We start from the raw sequence: 17,653 nt of genomic DNA on the forward strand, positions 1-17,653 counted from the left end.
AGCCTATGTTGACCATAATGTGCTATGAAACACAATAGTTTACCTTAACTCAAAAACAAGGCTTAACGTTACCATTACCCTTCAACCTATCGTCTTGAGTCTTTATCAGTAGGCTACTAACGCCGGATAGATCAAACATACCAGATTTATCAAATAATTTACCTATAACCTAGGGAACGAAATTAACAGACTAGCAGTGTCTGTTTGAACTGTCTTTTCCTGATTTACACCTTGCGCATACTGTGTCCGCCTTGCCCAGTGTAACGTTAGCAATAAAAGGTGAATACCTTCGGATAGCTCTAGCTCCAGCTCCGCGAGTTTCTCTCGAACCTCAGCCGGGAGAGTCATTGCAATTGCCGGAGTTGGCTCCATCATCATCATTAGTAATCCAGTGGAGTTTCGTTCAGCCATGATGTTCCAGTTCACTCTGTGATTCACTGGTTTGTGAATACTCCTCCTGAAATTGTCCAACGAGCGAGTAGTGGTGGGTGGTGGTGGTTCCCTATTGCATGCAGATGTGAGATGATTCCACGGAGCGGTTGCATAGGCTACTGTTCGCTAGCACGGCTAGCACATTTCTCTCTCAACAGAAATGCAGGAACGAAGACACTTATCAGAATTCGTTTGCCACTGAAGCTTTGTTCTCCTTCGCGTATTCTTGCCACAATCCATACACGACACACGGAAATAAACTCATTCAACTTCAATCTTCAGCGCGCCGCCATTGCAGCAGTGTGGCAACAGCAGCCCTGATACTGCGCGTGCACTGTGCCTGGCTGCGCGTTATCGCCCTCAAACTCACCTAGATACTACTGGTGTGAAATAATTAGCTTTAATTTCTTCTTCAGCACAATAATTTCTCCTCTCATGATGTGTTTCTAGGACTAAAACACTGTAACCAACTTGAACCACATTGACGACTAATTTGCGCCCCAGCACTTTCTAGATTGACCATGTTAACTTTTGTAACGTCAGGCAGGTGCGTAGGCTATAAAGGCCTACGAGCGATGTGACCTGGCCGTGCCTGTGTTCTCTGTTAGATCTAGACCTTTAATGAATCACAGAATTGCCAAGCATTTTTATTGCTTAGCTTGCACAAATTCGATGCCATTAGCTAAACTGTATGAATATTAGGTCAGGTGTGCTTAGGCTGGTGCAAAGTGAGGATCAGCATTCCACAGACTATAGGCCTATTAAGCACGCTCTTGTATTGAAATCATATAGGCTAATTTAGTAGGAATGGATAGCCTAATTAGGACGCCGTATGTCGTCTAGGCTACTTGGGCTGGGCTATCCTACTTATAAAGGGCTTGGCTACATTCAAGAGTCGACGTCGCCATCAAGTGGACTATTTTGAAAAATACAGTAGAGCCTATTTATATCCCTCAGTGGTTTCGTTCAATGCCAAAATCACTTAGTCTATGAACACAGAATAACTGTATAAACACTGTATAAACCAAACCACTAATAATCGAATCTTCACCAGTTATCATTCCATACAACAAACAACACAATGACCATGAGGTTAGGTAGGTAAGGTAACTTTATAAATAGCGCATTTTTGTATGCAGAGTGCAACCCAAAGCGCTCCACACAAGACATTGACACATAAAGACAAAAGTCGCCAGCATACCCGTGAGTGAATAATTCAATTTCATTATTTTATTTATTTATTCATAAAAGGGACATATGTGTATAAACAATATATATTTCATAAATAATTTAAATTGTCCAACTTAAAGTGTACATAGACTAATATTGTAAAGCACCACCATAGCCTACAGTAAAGAAGAAAATTGTCTTGGATAAAAGAAACCGCTGCATCAAGCACACACATCAAATGAGACAATGATTGGCACACATTTACATCACTCTGACATACATTACAGACTCACTTCCCTTAAAAGCACAATAAATAAACCTTAAATTGCACACATATGTATTTTACTGACATGACTGACAAAAAATAGCCTACAGTCACACAACTCTCTTTTACATAATTCCACACACAACACAGCCACCCGTATAGCCTCACCTTACTTGTATCCTCTATGTAACTGATGACTGCAAAAATCAAATCAAAGTTTGCTTGTTGCCAATTTTCATTTGGTGCTAGGCAGTTTGTTGATGCTAGTTTTTCTGAAATCCCTGGTTAGGCTAGATCAATCTTGAGTTAGCATGAAGGAGTGTGAAGACAGTGCTAGATCAATATGTGTCATCACCAGCAGGTCCACTGCCTTGGAGTGCTCCTCTTTTTACACTTGCCACATCTGCCTCCAATTAGGCTAAGATCACTGTTGGCATGCCCTCCTAAGAAGTAACTTGTTTAATATCCTTATGGCAACAGTGCTGGTTACTGATTGATCTGGAATCTATCAGTGCTTCTTCTGTTTTGCGTACATTCATGAGAAAGTAATGCTCATCATCATCACACCAATGGGCTATACTACGAATCTCGATTAGTAGGTTAGCGAGGTATGTTGCGCTTAAAGCTAGGGTATGCTGTGACACGAAAGTGGCTCTGTTTTAGCGTCACTGTATCACCATGGTGTCTTATGCTCTCAACCACACCTGGTCGGAAGCAGGTTATGTGCTAAGTTATAGCTCAAATCGTGTAAAACTACTGCCCACTGACCAATCAATTATCTTGAAAAATGAAGTTCTCTCACATATAGGATTCTGTCATATATCTTACAGGTGGAGCTCCGCCTCTACAAACATTTTGGATCTCGTATGCCCTTTAATAGCGCGTGCAAATATGTCACTATGGACGTGCATACCATAGCCTACAACATCTGATGACAATCAATTTATTTGATGTTATAGGCTAGACACTAAAAATGACCGCAGTGTAGATTACCCTATCGCTCATAAATCCGGAAGTAATTGTTTTTTTAATATAGGCGGTCTTGTGCGTCTCCACGTTTCACGATTGGCCAACATCATCCCAACACAGAGAACCCGCACAGATCTGAGTTGAAAGCCTAGTTTGACAAATATATCACATAACTGCTATCGTAGTATCACTTAACTTATACCCCTGAGTCAAGGCTTTGTGTAGCCTCGATATGTCTAGATAGCCTAGATAAGTCTAACATGCTTCGTAGTATACCCCACTGTTCAACCTGTCCCCTCTGGCTACATGGGTGGCAAATGCTGTCCTTTAACAATTTATTTATGAGATAGATGCAAAATGGTGCAACCCACTTAGACATGTCATTGTAGCTGCTAAAAAGGATTAATGCAAAGTTAATAATGTCAGTCAATAACTAATACTAATCAAATAAATACTAAAATTAGCACCTTGTGATATCCTTGGGGGCAAGTTCACAACAACGTCAGTGCAACAACAAACAAGTACATACAAATTAGCCTAATGGGTAAAATTCAAAGAACATTCTTGAAGCAATATATATATATATTATTGTTAGCATACACATGCTATAAATGTATCTGAAAGACTGTTTTTCAAGTTCACAATGCAATGATATTCCCTCAAAATAAGGAATTATGACAGAAATAAAATTTTTCGAAGTGTGTGTCTAAGATCAAGTCCATACGTTTGTGCTGGATTCCTATCATTGTGCTCAAAAATTTTTTGATTCACCTCCATATGAACATCCAGAAGATTTCTCTTTCTGCAACAGAATAGAGAAAAAAAAATCCATAATACATAACACATAATTAGCAATGAATGACATAAGCATCAACTGTAATAATGATGATCTTAATGAACAAACATAGATGCAAGCAGCAATGAGGGGGCTAAGCAGTCAAGCATGCTATTAGCAATGCTATTACATAAGACATATGCATTTACATTTACATTTATTCATTTGGCGGACACACATTTGTCCAAAGCGACTTACAGCAATGCAATAACATTTAGGCCAGGGCTGTTCCAACTTCATTACCAAGCGGGACAGGAAAACCACTGGGTCTTTGCAGGCCACCCAAAATACGGTGTTGCGAAAATTAATCCTATTGCAGCTATAAGACATACGCTCATGAGTAGCCTATTCAGCTACATTTAATGAGTTCAGTCAAATATATTCACAAACACTGGATGTGGTGGACATTCCTTTCTGAGATGCATCAATAGGCTCTCAGAACAATTCCAAACAGACATAAGGTGCTTATAGGGCAGGTCTATAGATTATTTGTCAAATCAACCAGTAAAACAGTATACTATCAGGGGACAGAATATATAACATTCACATCCCAACATCCCAACTTCTGTCACAGCTCATAGAAAGAAATCAGTGAAACAGTATCCTGACAAACAATACAATACAAACAATCAAATGATAGGCTAATGGATGCAATGGCAACCATTGGTGGCGCTAGAGTGGTGCAGACATGAAACTTGGTGAAATGAATCATGGGACTGTACTAAGGTTGGTAATGAATAATCGATGATCGATTATTTGTTTGTAAGAATTTATTCGACTAAAATTCTAAGCCTAAGGGATAACGGCCGCCGAGGTGTCCTGTTATACGGAATTAATGGACGAGGGCGAGGGGCAAAAACTCCCCGACGCGCAGCAGTTGCCTCCGCCCAAGTCCATTAATTCCGTATAACTGGACACACCTCGAAGGCCGTTATCCCGCTTATCACCCGGTTGCCACTGTAAACACTGTAAACACGCGGTTCTGTTTAAAAAGAAGCTCACTAGTTCAGCTTGTTGTACAACTTTAGCATGGACAGTTAGCTTGTTTACAGTTGATTCCATTGTTGGGAAGCCTGCAACCAAAAGATTCTAGAGCGCTGCAACCGTCGTCCTACTATGGTTGTTATAGTTACCATTCATAAGCATTGATATGGAACGGTGTCCTGTTATTCAGAATTAAAGGCCACCCGCCAGCCAATCAGAAAAGAGTATTTCTTCTCTCCGGGTGATAATAATAAATAATCGTTCTAGTCGCGCGCATTATGAGAACAGCTATAACGTCCAGTATCTTGTGCGACAACAGACGACGAGACGAGCAGAGATGAAGCGGGCTAGGAGAAGTGCAGTGTGGGATTTCTCTAGAAAAGACGATAAAGTCCAATGTAATTATTGTGACGCCCTGTTTACCTACCATAGTGCAACGTCTCCACTAATATATAATCTGAAAAATGTAGGCTACATCCGAACGTTAATTCCGGCGAAGCCAGCTCAAGCGGAGGGATCCAGCAGCCAACCATTCAGGCTACACTAGCCTCCGTCCCATCTGAACGAGTTTTTTCAGCTGCAGGACTGACAGTAAATCGATTGCGCACACGCCTTACCCCAGAACATGTGAATATGTTGATTTTTATGAACAAGAACACATAGGTGAGGATACAAGGATACAAGGATACAAGGAAGTTTATTGTCACATGCATATAGTTACTGGAAGTAAGAAATGCAGTGAAATTAAGTATGGTGTCAGCCTATTTGTGCATTTATGGGGGGGGGGGGGGTAAAAAAGTGCAGTAGAAGAGGGGTTTAGTAGATTAAGTGGCAAGGGCTGCATAAGAAAGGTGGGGGAGGATTGCGATTGGGGGGGGGGGGGCACCAACAAGGAGCACCCAAGAGCAACAGGGGCAAGGAAAAACTCCCTTACCAAGGAAGAAACCTTGGGCATATCCACGGCTCAAGGGGCTAACCCAACTGCCAAGGGTCTTGGTGTGTGTGTTGGGGGGATGACAAGGGAGATGGGATAGTGTGCTGTGTATGTGGGGAGAGGGCAGTGTGCAATATGTGTGTTGGAGAAGCTTCCTCATGAGACAATGTGCTGTGTATTGGGGGGCGGGGGCAGTGTGCTGTAAGTATGTTGAGGATGTGTGTTGGAGAAGCTTCCTGATGAAATAATGTGCTGTGTATGTAGGGGAGAGGGGGGGGGGGGCAGTGTACTGCAAGTATGATGTATGTGAGTGATGACAGTGAAGATGTGTGTGTGGGCGGGAGGGGAGTGGAGCAGTGACTGTGTGTGTGTGTGTGTAGTGTGTGTGTGGGTAGGTGGGGGCAGTATGCTGTAAGTATGTAGAGGATGTGTGTTGGAGAAGATCCTGAAGACAATGTGCTGTGTATGTAGGGGGGGGGGGGGGGGGCAGTGTGCTGTAAGTATGTTGGGGATGTGTGTTGGAGAAGCTTCCTGATGAAATAATGTGCTGTGTATGTAGGGGAGAGGGGGGGGCAGTGTACTGCAAGTATGATGTATGTGAGTGATGACAGTGAAGATGTGTGTGTGGGCGGGAGGGGAGTGAAGCAGTGACTGTGTGTGTGTGTATGTATAGTGTGTGTGTGGGTAGGTGGGGGCAGTATGCTGTAAGTAAGTAGAGGATGTGTGTTGGAGAAGATCCTGAAGACAATGTGCTGTGTATGTAGGGAGGGGGGGGGGGCAGTGTGCAGCAAGTATGTAGAGGAGGCTTACTGTAGCAAGCAGTGTGCTGTATGTATGTGAGGTGATGACAGTGATGATGTAAGAGTGTGTGTTTTTTTTTTGTGTGTGTGTGTTGGGGATGGGGGGGGGGGGGGGACAGAAAGGCTAGGCAATCAAGGACATGGGTAGATAGATGGAGGAGAAATCAAAAATAATAAATAAAAAGTTCTATAGAGATGTGCAAAAGTTGGAGAAAGTCAGATATGTGTGTGTGTGTGTGTGTGTGTGTGTGTGTGTGTGTGTTTTGACGTGTGATGAATAATAAAATAAATAAAAGGTCTGCAGCATAGGGAGAGGGATGTAAAAGTGCTAAAAGTCATGTAGGTGTGTGTGTGTGTGTGGGGGGGGGGGGGGGGGGGTCATGAGTGCTGAGGAGTGGATGAGTGCAAAGTCAGTATAGTGTGAGTTCAGAGTTGGGAAATGTTTGAGAGTGCTGAGGAGTGAATGTGTGCAAAGTCAGTATAGTGTGAGTTCAGAGTTCGGATGGCCTGGGGATAAAAACTTCTCCTGAGTCTCTCAGTTCTGGCTTTGTGACTACATAGGCGTCTTCTTGATTTCAGCGGTAGGAATAATCCATTGTTAGGATGAGAAGAGTCCTTCAGAGTCTGTGATAGGTAATGTATGCCCAGACAGTCCATGCAGGCCAGTTTCTCACCTTACTGTAGCCTGCATCTCGCCAATGCGTTGCCACGACAGTCAGTTTATAACAGTTTAATGATCTAATATGGCAATAAGCCAGGTTTTGATATCATTATTGTGAATTTGTGTCGAGTTTGATGGCCGTCAATTTCGTTCATAGTAACGTAATCTAAGTTAAAACTCAATTGTCAAATAGGCTAATTGCCGCCAGCGTTGAGCTGAAGTTTAACAGAATACAGTCATTAGACCGTGTTATTTATTAATGTCTACTTGCCTACTTTTTTTTTTTAAAGTGATCAGGCAGGCAGTGATGCGTTTGCATAGCCTACATGTTAAAAATCCGTCGGATGCCATAATGCACTGTAATAAACTAAAGTTGACTACTAAATGGCGTATTTCTTTAATAAATCTATTTTTGATAAATCAGTCCTGTCATGTGCGTGTTTTGACCTTAATTTGTGTGGGGGTGATGGTGAAGGCAAATTCAAACCATGCGGCTCTGAGCGGAGACAAGTGACGTCATGCTTTAGTGAATAATCGATTAATTGTTTGATAACGTTATCAATATTCTAACATGAAAATTCCTGAAAAGTCCCAACCCTAGACTGTACCCAATCAGTGTGCCAAATCTCACAACTTTTTACCAGACGGTTCTATGGGCTGCCATCCCTCCCATTGCGAAGGATCCATAATAATAAGAAAACGTAAAAACACAATGGGCGCCATCGCAGCTTCGCAGGCCCCCAATAATGTTTTAAGACAACCCAAAACAAGCTTACCTTCGTTGCCCATTCAAAAGTGATGACTGCAAAGCTTGCAGATATGCAGACTGGTGGTTTTGCTCTTTCAGAGCTGTCTCCTGTGTCCAGCAGTGGCTCCAAAAGACATCTGCAGATGTGGGGATGGCCTCATCATAGGCCACAGCAGGCCCATCTGTTTCAAGATACTTATCCCAGTAGTTGTAGTAGCCTGAGCACCCAGCTGACCTCGGAGGCTCAAAGGCGCTGTAGCTCTGGACAAAGAATAGTTTGGGTTTGCCCACCAGCCCTGGACAGGAGTTGGAATTAAAGAGATGCCTGACCGCATCCAGGCTCAGGCCCGAGCCCTGTGGCTCTGTGCCCAGCAGGTGACTTTCGGAAGCCCGGCTGATGAGACAGCAGGCGAAGGCGTCCGCATCACAGTGGCGACTGAGCTGGGCCACCTCTCGCAGGGTAGACAGGCAGTCTGTCACACTCAGCAGCTTCCGCATGATCACGTGGAAATGTAGACACTTAAACGTCTGTTCAAGCCTGTCTGTGTGAATAACAATTGCTCAAATCAGCTGCTACAACCTTCTAGAGACAGATTTAGTGCATGGCAATAAAATATCCATTGTCGAGTTTCTTAACATTTACTCTCATTCTCAGCATAGTTAGATCATAAACTAGTGATAAGAATGAAAAAGACCATTCCAGGACAATGAGGCACTTTGTAAATGCTCACCTCCATCATATCCCACACAGTCGATGATCACACATACTCCACGAGGCTGGGCCTGCAATCTATACACATGCAATGAATTCTGCAGAAAAAAAAACATTACTACATTCCCATTCGGCCATTTAGAATTAGCAGTGAAAGGTCTTCTAATTGTGTCTATTATCAATACACTTGGAGACTAATAAATAGTTGACAAATTGTATGAGAAAGTTGTTCGCAAATGTAGATTGTAGTAAGACCAAGTATGCCAAAATGTATGTGTGTGGGGGTGGGCTCAATGAATGAACAGTGGCAGTCTTACCTGATAGGATATTCTTTCACTTTTGGTGGGCCTACCAGACATTCTGTCATTTTCTACATTAAAAATAGAAAGCGCATTCAAATAGAAACCAAAACTCAACTGAGAGACACGTCAGACAACAGATTGCTTTTATACAAAATGCACAACTAAACAATGAGAAACAAATTCTTAATATCATACTGTAATGAAAGACATGATTAGTCAGATAAATTCCATAACTTAATTTGAATAAAATTAAAGCAATGTTAATTTCTTCTTACTCTGAAGTTTGAGTAGTTCCCACTTCTCATTTGAAACCTCAGGGGTAACCCTGGACTCTTGTTCTGACTGCGGAGAGAATAAATGTACCTGTAACTACAAAGCGCTTCATAGGTTTCACTTGAAAAACAAGGTCACAAAACAGTTGTCTGGGAAAATATTTACAGTGCTTCTCACCTTTCTAAGATTCTTAATACCACTTGTGTGATTTGACACAGACGTTCCTTGTATTTCTGCTACTGGAAAAAAACCACACTAACATGACTCATGTCAGCAATGCAAAATGAAGAAAAGCGTGACACAGGCTACTATGAAATGATTAGTCGTCATCATCATAAGGAGATGAATAATCATAATATGTGGAGTGCATTTGTTGAACACAGTCTCTTTAAAAATGAATACAATTAAAAATGCTCACCTTTCTCCTTGTACTTGTTTATCTTTTTTACAAGATCAATACGGTGAATGCTCTTAAGACACTGTTCTATTAGGTCCATACTCCCATTGGACACTTCACCTTGCTTTTCAAGGTCAGTGACTATGTCCAAGAAACTCTGTGATATTGACAAAGAATACAGTCCTCTCTGTTAACTCCTCTGATTTGTTTGGTTTAAACAGGGACTTAAAAATAAAGTCTTATAGGCCAATGTAGCCTACCTGCATGCCATCCAGCCTTTCTCTTGACAGGGAACTACTGAGCAGAAATCCTATGGAGCGCAAATCCTCTGCTCCAATATTGTCACTTAGATCAACCATAAGCACTCTGAAATGAAATTGGAATCAGACACACTAGGCTTATAATAGCTTCATATTTTGTAGGTTTAGGCTATGCTTGACACGTGTTAAACCTGTGGAGAGAGTGTCGTTTATAGATCTGATGTCTAAGGCCTACAGGCTAACATTAAATGGCAACTAGCTATTGAATGAATGGCCTACGTGACAGTAGCCTACCTGTAGTTTGAGACGAACTGTACAGTTCTCAGTATTTCTTCAACTTCTGTCCTGCTGGCTTGTAGTACTTTCTTTAATATGTCGAAACGTCTCATCCTGAACATGAGTTCCATCAAAAATACATCCATATCCACTACATTTGTCACGCAACTCAGTACATTTCTGATATCTGCTGATGCGAAATTGACTTCCTCCACTCCGGATAAGTATAGTAATGTCTTACGCTCCGCAAAACTAAGACTTTCAGCAATTTGCTTAATAGTTAGCGATAACTGTCCGGTCATTATGCCTGTTGTGTGATCCAAAGCCATGTAAGATAGCCTACCTTAGTCCTAGCCTACTCAACCCGAAATGATCGGACAGTAGCCTAAAGAGAGCATATTATTTTGTCATAACATCTGAGAGGGAGGCTACCCATGACGCAATTTCACTTCCCCCGAGGAATCCCCCAGCAAGGGAAATTAGTTTTTTCTTATGAAAGGAAACTCATGTAAAGTGAAGTCATATATAGGCAACGAATAAGCTATAAAGTGAAGTGATGAGGTTTCGAGAAAAATTCCATTGCACTTCGTAGGCTTACAAACAAATTGAGAGTCGGCTCTTCCTGTCATTACTTCTACATTGAAGGCTATTTCTGCTACTCACAAAAAGGTAGGGATAGCCTATCTGGCTTTCGGGTGAAATTTAATGTTCAGTACAGAAAGTAGCCTAGCCTACTGAAACATTGAACTGTTGGACATGCGCATTCAAAAGTTTAGAAAGGTTAGGCTGGTGGATTAAGTTAATCCTGAAATTTCACCCGAAAGCCGTAGCCTGACTTTTTGTGAGTAGTGTGTTAAAAATAGGCCTTGGCCTAGTGAAAATAATAGAATAGCTGCAGTTTTCCCTAATAAACTTGATGCGTGTTGCTTCATTCCCAATGCCTGATGATGCTTGCAAAGAATACATAATATTAGTGTAAAGGGAACTGGCAAATTTCACCAAGTTGACTGCTCAAGTATATAGACAGATTAGATAGATATACTTTATTGATCCCCAAGGGGAAATTCAAGTATCACAAGAGTATACCTCAACATTTTTATGAAATTATTTGATATCTGGGTTGCTTAATCATAAGGACTGACATCTTAACCTGAGTTGTTAAGACCTTCAGTAGCAGTCACAACAACCAGCCACTACCAGCTCTCCATTTTATCTAAAATATTAGGCTATATGAAAAAGATCTAAATTAGCCTATACAATTGTTGCATTACTGGAGTACTCTGCAGTAATTATGACTGACTTGGGTGTAGCTGAGCAAATACAAATTAGACTTCAATGACACCATTGCATGTCTTGAAAAGTAAGTCCACAAGAATATCAGGGTCAGACCCAGATAGGTAGAGCAGAGTCAGGCAACATAGGAAACAAAACAGTCCAGGTAAACCGAACCGACCGAACAAAACTGTCGAGGTAAACCGAACCGACTGAACAAAAACTGACATTTTTGCTCCAAAGTTTTGAGGTGGGCAACTAGCATACTTATAGCAGGGATTTCCACCACAGTGGTTGCCTGTGAACTAAACGTACAGAAGTGCTCACTAATGATGGTTTTACCGTATTTGTGAACAAATAAACCTTTTCTGTGTAAGCTTTAGATCTTTTACTTCAACTCATGTAAAATGGGAAATTGAAAATGCTCAGTGAATATATTTTTGTTCAGTAGCCTTCACTTTTCTGATACTGTCCTATGCCATGATCTTTTTTTTTTTTAAATGCAGTAAACTGCATCCAACTAGCCTGGCTAGCATCCAACAACATCCTTAGTAATGCTGAACAGTTCCTCCCTGCTTCAACCCAAAACATGAAAGTGGTAAGCCTAGAAATTGAGGTGAAAACCTCATCAGTTGTTGAAAACACAAAGCAAGGATAACTTTTTTCAGTAAGGCATCGAATATACTTGATGCTGTTTGTACCACCCTTCTCACAAGGTTTAGGATGCTATTGCAATTGTAGCCACTGAAATTAAATCACCTAGAAGTGATGACTAAAAACTGCCAATTACATTTTTATATTATTTTATTAATGCATGTAGTTAAACATGACCATACAATCTAATTACAACATCCAAGGAATATTCATGGGAAAGACAAAAAGTACACATCTTGGTTAACACCATTATGATCACATACAGTGATAGATGCCTCCAAAGTCCAGCTTTTACTTCCAAAGATGAATCAGTGCTCTGATTTCTTGGGAGGGAAAAAAGCATACTCCACTGCCAGGCACACAGCAAAAGCAAGGAATCCTTTCTTGAACCCACGGGCAAGGACATCTTTAAAGGTAACTGGAACACCAAATGATCCTGTGTATCTCCAAGCTTCATTCCTGCAATACATATTTTAGCATTTAAACATTCACTTCCACAGACCACTTATAATCCATAGAGGGAATACAACACAGTTAAGAGTTGAACTACAGTTGAACTTTTTGGTTTAGTTTAGTTTAAAGGTGCAGTCAGGGAAGTCTATAGTCGTCAAGAGGCACAGCTAATTCAGAGACCTTCATTTACCAATTCTCTCCACTATTTGGCCAATGATGGGCTATCTGAAACTCAACATAAAATGTATCTTCCAAGTTGTCAATTCAAAACAAGCAACAAATTTACAATAATAAATTTGTGATAATGACAATAGTTCTATGCAAAGGCTGGTCTGGCTCCCTACCGCATCCATGGGTCCCGCAATCCCCTCCGAGCAAGCCTCTGCTGTGTCTCTGCAAGTGGCGTTCCCTCCCATTTCCAGATCTTGTAGTCTGGCAGTGCCACTTTGCCGTGGCCGTGATCCCCACCCATACCTGTCAAAAAAGTTTGATGTGAACATGTGAAAGTGCAGGGGATAAACAAAACGAATTGTTTCACTGGGATAGAAACCAATACAACATCATTTCCATATTAGACCTATGCTTTGTAACACCTAAATCAAAGTTGTCGAGAATTATTTTTTAAGCATGACCAGTATACTCAGAATAGAACTGTACAGTTATCTTGGAAAAAGTGCTCACCAGAACATAAGACTAGCTTTAACATTACCTCCAGCACACTGGCACAACTCAGCTAAGCAAAGTCATCCTACATCTACTTTGTTGTGACATGGGTCATTCCATGTAATTTCTGTTTAAATCCTAGGTCCTCTTTTTTTTCAGCCATTGATATTACTTCAGTTTTACAGCCTGATTTTTTTTTTTTTTTTATCTGGGAAGCAATGTTTGGGCATTAATATCATGAAAATCATTATTCATAGCCAGCCCAAACTCTGTAGGATGGAAGACAAGCATGTTCTCAGTATGACTCAGTATGATTAACAGTTTGTATGGCATGGTAGTATAAACTTGTTTTTTATTAAATGCAATATTTTAATAATCTGTCAATATTTCAGCTTTCCACATACAATGGGCTTGAAGTAGGGGTGTCATGATTTCGGTCTTAAGTCAAAAATCGATCAAAATTATATCTTGAATGTCGAAATCAAATGTAGAATTGACAATGCAGCCACCCCCCCAATGTCACATCCAGCATGCATGTCAAGAGACCAAAAAACAAACACACACACATTGAACTGTGGGTTCTGTCCTCTAACTTCAAGCTGCAAAAAAAAAAAAAAAAAAACATGAACCGAACTTGCCACTCTGAAATCTCCGGTATGGAAGTATTCTATTTTGTCTTTCATTCACGTCAGTTAACACTTACTTAGCCTACTCAACTTATAAAGTGAAGAGAAGTTCTAGTTACAGTCCAGAATTAGGCTTACTTTAAGGCATAACATACACATTAATAAGTGCAATATTCGATGAACACCTTGTGTCTCTTTGGAGTGTGCTGAAACAATGAAATTATAGTTTTGTGTCATTTCATGTTCACGTCTATGTTTAATGTCTGGTCTGTTCGCTGTAGGCTTGTTTTAAAATATGCAGTTTCAAAATAAAAATCCCCAAAACAAGGAAATAAGACAAAAAGGTAAAAAAAAAAAAAACTTGCATTAATAGTAATATAATTGAAAAAAGATTGAAAATCGAATCCTGACTTTAAAATCGAATATGAAATCGAATCAAGATTTGGAGAAGCGTGACACCCCCATCTTCAAGATTTTAATGATTAAACAGGGGAAAGTTACATTTTTCAGTGATTTCAAAGATTCAAAATGGTATGTGGAGTAGCTAGAAGGCACATGAAAATCTATGTGGAAGTAGCTCAATGTATGCACATTTAGTGAACAAAGTGCCAATGTTGTACAATGGATAAATAAGCTTAGATAGTAGGGGTTTAATGGTACATAAAAATCACGGTTCGGTGTGTACCTCGGTTTATAAGTCACGGTTCGGTTAATTTTCGGTACATGAACACGTAAATTCACGGACAATATTTTTGTTGCACGAATTGGAAATGGTATTTTATGTTTTTTAGTATAAAAAACATTTTAGTCCCATCAAAACTGCCAACTGTGTGTGTGAGGGTGAATGTGGATGTTTTGTCTATGTTAGGTGTGGGTATGTGGGGGTGGTGGTTGGGGGGGTACTGGGGTAGTTAGAGGGTATGTGGATATGGGTGTAGATGAATGCTGTATGTATAGCCAGAGACTTTCTAATGAGGAGACACAGCACTCAAAAATTCCTCCATAGAAATGCATGGGGCTAGTTTGTAACGCCAATATGGTAGTTGTCTACGCATATCACACCCCTTCCGCGGCAAAACGTCGACATGTGAATACATTGAGCCAATCATATGGTGTGATGTGAAGACATCGTGCCAATCATGTGTTGTGAACTCGCCGCTGGAACAAGATTGGTGTCGTGAAGCCTTGCACACGCGCATTTCTGCCGAACAGGATGCCCGATGAGTGCCCACAAAACGTTGAAATATGGCCGCCGGAGTGGAGGGACTTGCCTAAAAGGACTTTGGTATAGCCTATGTGGGTGGAAGCCATATTGTATTGTGTGACTGATTTGTTGTACTGTAATTGAGATTATGATGGTAAAGATCTAATATACTGTTGATATGCATATTGGGACTCCAATGTAATCTCTGAAAAGTAAATAAAAACAATTATAAAAAATAAAAATATTTTTTTTTTAAACTGCCAAGACAAATGCAATCACACCTCATTTTATCCTTGGCCGAATATTTCACGTGCATTTGCTACAGAGACTTCAAATATTGGCACAAGATTAAGTAACTATTTTTTGTATCCACATGACATCAATCAGTATTTTGATCCTGAATATCACCAGTTTTAGCCTGACGTACGTCTAGATTTCTAGGCTACACCAGTTTTGCACTTAGTTCCAAATCTAGGGCATGCACTACAAACTGTTACTGGTCCAGTCATACTGAGAACATGTGTTTCATGGCTTCCAAGATAAGACATTTTTGAGAGATTAACAATTATGGAAACATTTTTGGAATTTAACAAAATATATCTTACTGGTCTTAGTTTTGGGACCTAGGCTAAACATTATGTAAACAAACTCTGAGCAAAATCTGAAAAGGTGCCGCAGCAACCAGTCCTGGATTCTATCTGATTTGACATGGAATGACCCACACCACAGACGAATGGCACAGTAGACTGGCAAAATGTTATGGTAGTGAAATAATTAATGTTTACATGACTTATGTTTAACCTAGCCATCTCACACTATCTGGCATGTCTTTGAAGTTAGCCAGCTGTGAAGTTAGCCTACCGTATCTCTGCTAACATCATCTGCTATGGCTAGCCGGCTAGCATTCTGACCTCACTAACAAGCAGACATTAGGCAGAAGTCATCCATCCATTAATAGCTGCAAACAATGACCACAGTGCATTTCAATAAAACAGCTGTTCTGAAAATAAATATTATTGTAATACAGGAAAATATATCAAACCTTCTCTTGTTTAGGTTGGTGACCTTAGAATAGCCAAACACGAATACGTAGCCTACTGCGCACCTGCGCACTGGTATGGTTGTGATGCATAGATGTCACTTCCTCTTCACTATTGCCCTCTAGTGATTTGGAGAGCATACATACAAAGACTCACAAATCACAGTTAATCAGTAGGCTAAACTAGGCTAATGGGCAACCTAATTTTCGCTATTAATAATCAGCTTTTTGAATGAACACGCCCTATGGGATCTGATTAGATAGGATGATCTACCAGGCTACCATCAGGTTAGCCTAATTGTGTGTTTAAGCTATAGTATTTTTTGTTCCATATGTTCATGTGGCGTAACTGCACCTGAGCTCGGGCACCTGGCAGGCAAGGTTTAAACCGATTATTGATATCCTTTTGAAAATATCAGCTTTCAAAAATCAGACAAATCAACTACTGTTACTGTATACTACAAGTATTCTCTGAAAGAGTTAATTAAAAATAAATAAATAAATAAATCCAGAGAAATGGCCACTGCTTGAGCACATTTGATTTGCTCAGGTGTTTCTCATAAAAGCCCTGCACCCATCTGTGAAGTTTCACAGGTATCACAATGCTACTTAACTGAGACCTAATTTACATATAATCCACATTTGTTTCAGCACAGTAGGCCCTAGTTGCAGGGACATCAAACCCACCCCGACAATGAATCCCCTTCTCCCAATGTGTTTTATTTTATTTTTTTAAACAACCTACAATGTTTATTATTATAGCAGAATAAAACGTGTGTAGAAGTAAATCTACTTAATCTAGGCCTATCTGTTCCTTGCATGTCTTTGCATACATGGCAGCAACGGGGAGTGCATAGGCCTACAACTCTTAATATTAACACAGTAGTCTACAATAAAACCTATTTTGAACTGATAACAGTTTTCAGTTCCTGTTCTGATACACAGATGGAGAGGGAGGTGTCAGTGTGGAGGGTAAAGTCCATATTTGACCATCGTTGGCAAGCGTGAAGTCTTACCTGGCAAGGTGTGGCCAGCGCCAGTGCGCAGTCCAGTGAAAGACAGTCTTGGAGTAAAAAAGTAAAAACTTTGCTTTATTAGGTGGAAATTGTTTGGCATAATTAAATACCAGACGAGAATGGGTACTGGGCAAAAGTTAACATTTGGACTTTACATACTCTCAGGTAAGAGTTTTTACTTTTTTTCATTTATTCAGTTGGTAACTTTAATCAGTTTAGGTTGCCACACCTAACGTTAGACCATTTTCTAACTGATAGCATATTCAACTATTGTATTAATATGGAGCTAGCATTTTGTCTTTTGAGAAATAGTTGCAGTTCTTTGGATATTACAACTGCATATTTTGTCTTGAAGCTCTCTATGAAGTTCATTTCACAGAGTGATTTTGCTATAAAATAGCAAATATTTAATTGAGTGAAAAAACACAGTGTGTCCTTAACTCAAAATAAGTCTCTTTTTGCTCAAGGTGATAACTGAATGCAAACTAATCGTATACAATTCAGTAACCTGTTGTCTAGCTGTGAATAGGGGTCATGCTTGCTCATGCAGTGAACCTTACTTCCTGCACTTTGAAAAATGCAAATGTGTGTAATGTGTTGGTGCAATGAATCACCTTGGTGAAAAGAAAAACATCTGAAAGAATGAAGACAGAGATTCAAAAGACTTTTCAACGTCTTTCTGCTGGCAATTGCATGTCACTTTTGGCA

The 17,653-nt window shown here is 40.3% G+C and overlaps 2 protein-coding genes across 4 annotated transcripts; both read right to left on the minus strand.

Moving 5' to 3' along the window:
• Positions 1-1,525: 1,525 nt before the first annotated feature.
• Positions 1,526-10,825, minus strand: LOC143100473 (CASP8 and FADD-like apoptosis regulator). 2 transcript variants are annotated; one of them, XM_076263687.1, is made up of 9 exons: positions 10,037-10,825; positions 9,743-9,848; positions 9,504-9,639; positions 9,263-9,321; positions 9,088-9,154; positions 8,828-8,880; positions 8,530-8,608; positions 7,827-8,340; positions 1,526-3,638 (listed from the first exon to the last, which is right to left on the minus strand). In XM_076263687.1, exons 1-9 carry the CDS (start codon positions 10,345-10,347, stop codon positions 3,509-3,511), a joined length of 1,455 nt encoding a protein of 484 aa, XP_076119802.1. In that variant the 5' UTR covers positions 10,348-10,825; the 3' UTR covers positions 1,526-3,508. The 2 variants fall into 2 exon arrangements, with proteins under 2 accessions (XP_076119802.1, XP_076119801.1); XM_076263686.1 differs by having other exon boundaries at positions 9,263-9,324.
• Positions 10,826-12,076: 1,251 nt separating this feature from the next.
• ndufb3 (NADH:ubiquinone oxidoreductase subunit B3) lies at positions 12,077-16,022 on the minus strand. 2 transcript variants are annotated; one of them, XM_076263688.1, is made up of 3 exons: positions 15,933-16,022; positions 12,742-12,871; positions 12,077-12,403 (listed from the first exon to the last, which is right to left on the minus strand). In XM_076263688.1, the coding sequence occupies exons 2-3, from the start codon at positions 12,867-12,869 to the stop codon at positions 12,253-12,255; spliced, it is 279 nt and encodes a 92-aa protein (XP_076119803.1). In that variant the 5' UTR covers positions 12,870-12,871; positions 15,933-16,022; the 3' UTR covers positions 12,077-12,252. The 2 variants fall into 2 exon arrangements, with proteins under 2 accessions (XP_076119803.1, XP_076119804.1); XM_076263689.1 differs by lacking the exon at positions 15,933-16,022 and adding an exon at positions 15,752-15,831.
• Between the last annotated feature and the right edge of the window lie 1,631 nt (positions 16,023-17,653).

The sequence above is a fragment of the Alosa pseudoharengus genome, unplaced genomic scaffold (assembly GCF_046254945.1).
Source record: "Alosa pseudoharengus isolate Yale_2024_CS ecotype anadromous, Long Island Sound unplaced genomic scaffold, YU_APseudo_1.1 YU_APseudo_1.1_scf_3, whole genome shotgun sequence".
Classification (NCBI taxonomy): domain Eukaryota; kingdom Metazoa; phylum Chordata; class Actinopteri; order Clupeiformes; family Clupeidae; genus Alosa; species Alosa pseudoharengus.

Excerpts from the sequence above, each read along its gene's own strand:
- LOC143100473 (XM_076263686.1), bottom strand. The coding sequence starts at position 10,347 with ATGGCTTTGGATCACACAACAGGCATAATGACCGGACAGTTATCGCTA. Across the intron at positions 8,341-8,529 it reads CTGTGTGGGATATGATGGAG|ACAGGCTTGAACAGACGTTT; the intron begins GTGAGCATTTAC and ends TTATTCACACAG. Across the intron at positions 3,639-7,826 it reads CTTTTGAATGGGCAACGAAG|AAAGAGAAATCTTCTGGATG; the intron begins GTAAGCTTGTTT and ends ATTCTGTTGCAG.
- ndufb3 (XM_076263688.1), bottom strand. The coding sequence starts at position 12,869 with ATGGGTGGGGATCACGGCCACGGCAAAGTGGCACTGCCAGACTACAAG. Across the intron at positions 12,404-12,741 it reads TTGCGGGACCCATGGATGCG|GAATGAAGCTTGGAGATACA; the intron begins GTAGGGAGCCAG and ends TATGTATTGCAG.